The sequence below is a fragment of the Misgurnus anguillicaudatus genome, chromosome 8 (genome assembly GCF_027580225.2).
Source record: "Misgurnus anguillicaudatus chromosome 8, ASM2758022v2, whole genome shotgun sequence".
Taxonomy (NCBI): Eukaryota; Metazoa; Chordata; class Actinopteri; order Cypriniformes; family Cobitidae; genus Misgurnus; species Misgurnus anguillicaudatus.
In genome coordinates, this window is record NC_073344.2 from 34,629,389 (window position 1) to 34,635,411 (window position 6,023).

Sequence of the window (6,023 nt, forward strand, 5' to 3'; positions counted from 1 at the left end):
ATACAACTGTTACAGACTGTCGCTGCGCTCGCGCTTTGCTCGACGCAACAACAAACCGCCCTCGCGCGGCGCAAGCCATTGAAATGAACAGTTTCATAGCGCAGCCCAGCGCACATCGCGTCCTAAGTAAAAGCCGTTATGAAAGCCGCTTTACCATAATCACGTCGCAATGCTGTTAACGGTCTATAGCCACACTTCACATTTAAGCTTACGTAATTTAAAACAACGCTAACTTACCTTTAAAAAAGCTGAAGCCGGCGTGTACAAACATTAAACTTCCTTAAAGGGATAGTTCACCCAAAAATGAAAATTCTGTCATCATTTAATCACTCTCATGTTGTTACCAACCTGTTTAAGTTTCTTTGTTCTGATGAACACAAAGAAAGCTATTTTGAGAAATGTTTGTAATAATCTGTTCTTGGACCCCATTTACTTACATAGTATTATTTTTTCCTTTTATGGAAGTGAATGGGGTCCACGAACGGTTTGGTTACAAACATTTCTCAAAATATCTTCCTTTGTGTTTATCAGAACAAAGAAATTTATGCAGGTTTGTAACAACATGAGAGTGAGTAATGACAGAATTTTTATTTTTAGGTGAACTATCCCTTTAAAACAGTGTCCTGTAGATTTGAAAATTCCACCTCGACCTCTAATCTCCGAGTTGGAGCCAATCGGTGTTTGCATGAAGTCAGGTGGAGCAGGCGGTGCTGGTTCATTCTAAATGTTCTAATCTCCATATTTTACACGATCCATAAAATGCCGCAAAAAAAAAAACACGTTGCTAGTATCAAGTAAATGCTAAAGCCTAATGACGCATGAGACCCGGCAATACAACCAATCAGAGAAACTGGTCTATTTTTATTAAAGAAAACCTATATCAACTATATTTTCCTCGTTTGATTACATTAAAAGTCATGAAACATTCAATGTTTAATTTATTTTAATTATTTTGATATATATTAAATTAATCAAAAACTGTGTAGGGGGGCACAACAACCTGTTTGGGGGGCACGGCCCGCGAATGCCCCCCCCCCTTGACGCCAGCCCTGATACAGTGTACAGAATATTGTTTATATGGACTTTTAAAGTTTTATATTTAAAAATTGTGTACTTCATGTATTGTTTTTTATTTAAAAACAAAAACGATCATCTGATTTTTGTATACTTTAGTATTTATTGTTGTAAATTGTTGTGGTAATATCTATTGTGCTTTTGAACATTACCATAGTCAATATTAAATAATATTGTATTGTAGTATTTACTACAGTTTATCAATTCACTATAGTTAATACTACAGTACAACTTAACAAGTATAGTAACTTACTACAGCTTACTATAAAAATAATGTATACTACTGCATTTTTTCATATGGGATATTTTATCTGTGCGCCAAAGACTGACTGGAACTGTGTGGAAAAGCTAAGCAGCAAACATCTATGTGCGCAGTAAGAGAGGCACTGACCTCTAGCGGACGCGTCACAGAAGTGCAATGGCAACCGTAACCGAGTTGAAAAGCGGTGAGTTGATAAACCAAAATATTATAATAATATAATGCGTGTCATAACGCTATGTTCATGTCTAAATGTTGTCTATATATAGTCTCTCATCATCTGGTTTGATAAAATGATAAGATGTTTAATTAAATTCCAAGCGTAACCACTAGATCTCGCCACTGGTTTTGTGTATGCTAGTGTTGCACGGATCTGCTCGAGTCACTGATGTCTGTGTGTATTGTTTTAATGAATGAACTATAGCTTTGAAAGAGACTCTCGAGACTCGTGGTGTCCTCCAGCAGCTGAAGGCGAGGATCCGGGCCGAAGTGTTCAGCGCCCTGGATGATCAGAGCACCCCCCGACCGCCTCTCTCCCACGAGAACCTGCTGATCAATGAACTCATCCGAGAATACCTGGACTTCAACAAGTATAGATACACAGCATCTGTACTGACCGCAGGTGAGCATATAAGAGCCATATCCCACATAAAAAATAACTTAGTTTGCTGCAGTATAGTAAACTATTTGAAACTTTGCGTTTGACTCTTTTATCCAAAGCGACTACAGTGCATTCTTGCTATTCATTTCTTTTATCCTTGCAAGTATGCATTGTTAAATATAAACGTATACTGCAGCATTTACTACATTTTATTAATTCACCATAGTTAACACTACAGTACAGTATGTATGCATTTACAAAGTGTAGTATTTACTACAGTTTACTATTGTAGATAGTAAAGTATACTACAGTACATGGTTTTGTAGGTTAACATCTTCTCATCTTTCAGAATCAGGTCAACCTGAAGTTCCCCTGGACCGTCAGTTCATGGCCAATGAGCTCAATGTTGCTGAAGATGCAAGTAGCAAAACAGTGTAAGCATAATTTTTGACTAACACCCTTACAGTAGACTAAAACTGTAGTGCTAGTTGGTCTTTTATATTAAGTGTTTATTTACAAATATATGTACTTATACAGAATGTAGCTCAAAAAAGCACTTTGAGAAAATGCACCTGATATCTTTCATACAATGAAAGTGAATGGTGCCTAAGGGCTGTAAAACTTCTGTTTTGAAGCACATTCAAATAGGCCATACAACTTGTGGGCTTTATTCCAAGTTTTCTTAAGCCATACATAAGTGCACTACTGTTCTGATACTGTTATGGTCAATATTTATTATGCGTGGAGCATGACGTCGCTCGGTCACCATTCACTTTCATTGTATACAGTAGTAGATGGGTAAAGCATTCAGATCCTTATTTTTTCTGTCGGATAGGCCATTGCTGTACGGCTTGCTCCATCATTTCCTCAGCAGTAAGGAAGAGAACAAGGGAAAAGTCTTATTGAGAGGTTCAACAACACACAGCCATCTTAATGCAGAGTCATCACCTTGACAGGTGAGACAAAATATCATAGGACATAAGTTTAAGATTAAGTTTTTGGTTTTATAAAACAACTGTAATCATAAGTTTCTTACATTAAGTGACCTTTTTGTATTTTCTTTACAGTTGATCTGACGCTCACAGAAAAAAAACATTTGATCAGTTTGTCTGTCAAAGATGCCAAAATTTGTTTAGGTTAGGCTGTTTAGTGTCTTTTTTGTGTCATCAATTGTTGTCTTTATAAAATGTTATTATTCCGTTCTTGAATGTAAGTCAGTTGAATAGGATTACAGAGATGTTTTTAGGTGCAATATATTACAATATATTATAATTTTTTAACAACAGGTGTTGATGTTTTGTACCTTTTCGTTAAATAAATAATAGCATATTACATTTGCAGTAAAATAACTAAAGCCTTGTTCTTTTTTCATGTATACACAAATTTATTGGTGTCAATAGGGGTGAACGGGGCACTAACGCGGGGTTAATTGTAACACGGCTACTTTACATATTTATACACAGGGTTCCCATGGGTCCATAAAATCCTTGAAAGTTTGTGAATCTGGGGGAGAAAATTCAAGGCCCTGGGAAGTTTTTGAAAATATACGTACAGGTCATTAAAAGTGCTTGAATCTATTTTATGCAATAAGTTTTCTGGGGGAAAAAATCCATATTATTTCCTGTGTAGTGTAGGATAATATCATAAAAATTCTAGATTTTTTAAGGACACATGCTAAACTGTTCGCTTTAAATGCTTATATCTTCTGTGTGCGAATGTTGATTCATGAAAACGTCTCGGTTTACATATGTAACTGTTGTTCACTGAGAAGGGAACGAGACGCTGTGTTTCCCGTGCCATACTTCCTGCGTCCCTGTAACGGCGTCTTTGGCAATATTTCGGATAGCGATATACTTCCTGGCTCCCGTGTCACCCTGTCTTTGATGTTAAGCCTCATCATTGGTTGAATTTTATATACACATTCAGATGCACTTACCCCTGGAGGCATCCACAAAGTGTCACCGCAGTGACGCAGCGCGAGTTCCCTCAAAAGGGAACTGTAACAATGTATCTTAAAAAGTAACACGATGTAACCTTGCTCTCACTTGAAATGTGTCCCCACATTTAGTTTGTGAATTTGAGGGGAATTTGCACCTTGAAAGGTCCTTGAATTTGAATTTGAAGTTAGCTAGGTTAGAAGGTGTGGGAACCCTGTACAGGTCCAAGCAATTTGTGCTTTTGGTTTGAGGTGATCTTCGGTGAATTTGTGAAAAGTTTTGATGTGTTTTTCATTAAGATATTAAACAAAGAGTGTTTTGGAGGCATAAAGTACCTTTCTTCAACTTGTGCTTTTTTCAATTTCTGTGTTGGGATGTATGTCACAAAATCCAATTTTATATTATTTTAATGACTGTCTTGTTACCTTAAACATAACACCATTTTGAAACAGTCAGCAACTCATAAACTGATGGCTAGGATTTGTTAATACAATATCAGGGGAAATAACTAACTATTATTATTTTTGTGTTGTTGTTTTTGTGAAGCCCTTTCAAAAAAATCTATATTCATTGATGCATAATACAAGGATGGTTAGATGAAGGATCATGGATGGATGAATGTGTGGATATCTATCTATTATAGATATATAAACAATATCCACCTTTAGTATATATTTTATTGAATTATTGGTGTTTAAACCAAATTTTCTAGTAGGTGTTACAACAAACCCTCTGTTTGTTACAAGTTATTGTATGATAATGGTAGGTCCCACAAACAAACTTTAAGTGTTTATTTGTAGCAGAAATGTGTGTGTTGATTGTGTAATAAAAAAAAGATTAATCTAACTTTTAAAAAAAATTAAATGATAGAGCCAAAGTCAAAAAGCGTTAGGTTGTGCCCCGCTCTCCCCTATGTTATAAAAATGAAAAGTGTCCTTTCCATCACAATGAAATGCATTACTTTACAGTATATACTTTCATTCTGTCATTCACTGTAAAACCTTTTAAACACCACATACACAATTTTGCAGTTGTATTTCAAAATTGTAAAGATGATGTTAAAGGGGGAAAGTTGGATAATTCACTGAAAACGAAAATTCTGTAATAATTTACTCACCCTTAAGTTGTTACAAACCTCTATAAATTTCTGTGTTATGCTGAACACAAATGAAGATGAAAATGTTATTAACGGATCTGGGGCACCATTCACTTCCATTGTATTATTTTTCCTTGTATAGTGGAATGCTGGTGGAATGAGTCCGATCAGCCACATCTCTTGCTACATTACAAAAACAACTAAAAACAAATCTTTTTGAAATATACTTGACAAATTGATGCTGATTGTAAAAACACCTCTTTATCTAAAAAAAACCTCTTTCTCTCTCAACAGGTATAATCTTGGATTTGTGAAAACTTGTAACTCGGTATAAGCAACTCTTGTATTATTGACTCCCTATGACAATACGCTTGATTGTTTCCTTATCTTTGTAAGCCGCTTTGGATAAAAGCGTCTGCTAAATGCCTAAATGTATAGAAGTCAATGGTACCTCAGATCTGCTTGGTTACAAACGTTTTTCAAAATATCTAAGAAATAACAAAGACATTTTGGAACTACTTGATAGCGAGCAAATGATGATTTTTCGGTGAACTATTCCTTTAAAACAATTCACTGGATGTTCATCTTTAGTTGCAAGAGCTGCCAAAACAAGCCGAAAATGTTTTGCAAGATGAGTCTGCTGAACTGTACACGTTCTTTCTTTGAACTGGTTATCATCAGTCACTCAAACTATCCTGGAAAAGCTAATATGTCTTTTAATAATGTCATTTGAACTATAGTTCCTGGTAAAGGCCATTATGCATTCGAGTATATCTCAAGTGCATCTGATTCTCCTAATGCTAAAATACTAATTTAGTGTTGATTCAGTCATGTTGTAGTGTTTTCTCAAAACAACCACGCATTCACATACTGTAAACATTAAAATTTCTCTTTTCCTTAAAAGGAAAGGTAATGCTGGATGCTTTCCTTAATATGTTTAGCCTTTCACAAAGAAAATGATGACATATATGGGGTATCTGAACCATTTAAACAATGCAGTGAGATTCTTTCATTAAAGGGTTTCCTGCTGTTATTTTCACCAGCCGACAGATCATG

The 6,023-nt window shown here is 35.5% G+C and overlaps 1 protein-coding gene across 1 annotated transcript; it reads left to right on the plus strand.

Moving 5' to 3' along the window:
• Positions 1-1,362: 1,362 nt before the first annotated feature.
• Positions 1,363-3,291, plus strand: cep20 (centrosomal protein 20). Its single transcript, XM_055213971.2, has 5 exons — positions 1,363-1,520; positions 1,758-1,955; positions 2,284-2,368; positions 2,770-2,890; positions 3,002-3,291. The coding sequence occupies exons 1-4, from the start codon at positions 1,493-1,495 to the stop codon at positions 2,885-2,887; spliced, it is 429 nt and encodes a 142-aa protein (XP_055069946.2). The 5' UTR covers positions 1,363-1,492; the 3' UTR covers positions 2,888-2,890; positions 3,002-3,291.
• Positions 3,292-6,023: the final 2,732 nt, after the last annotated feature.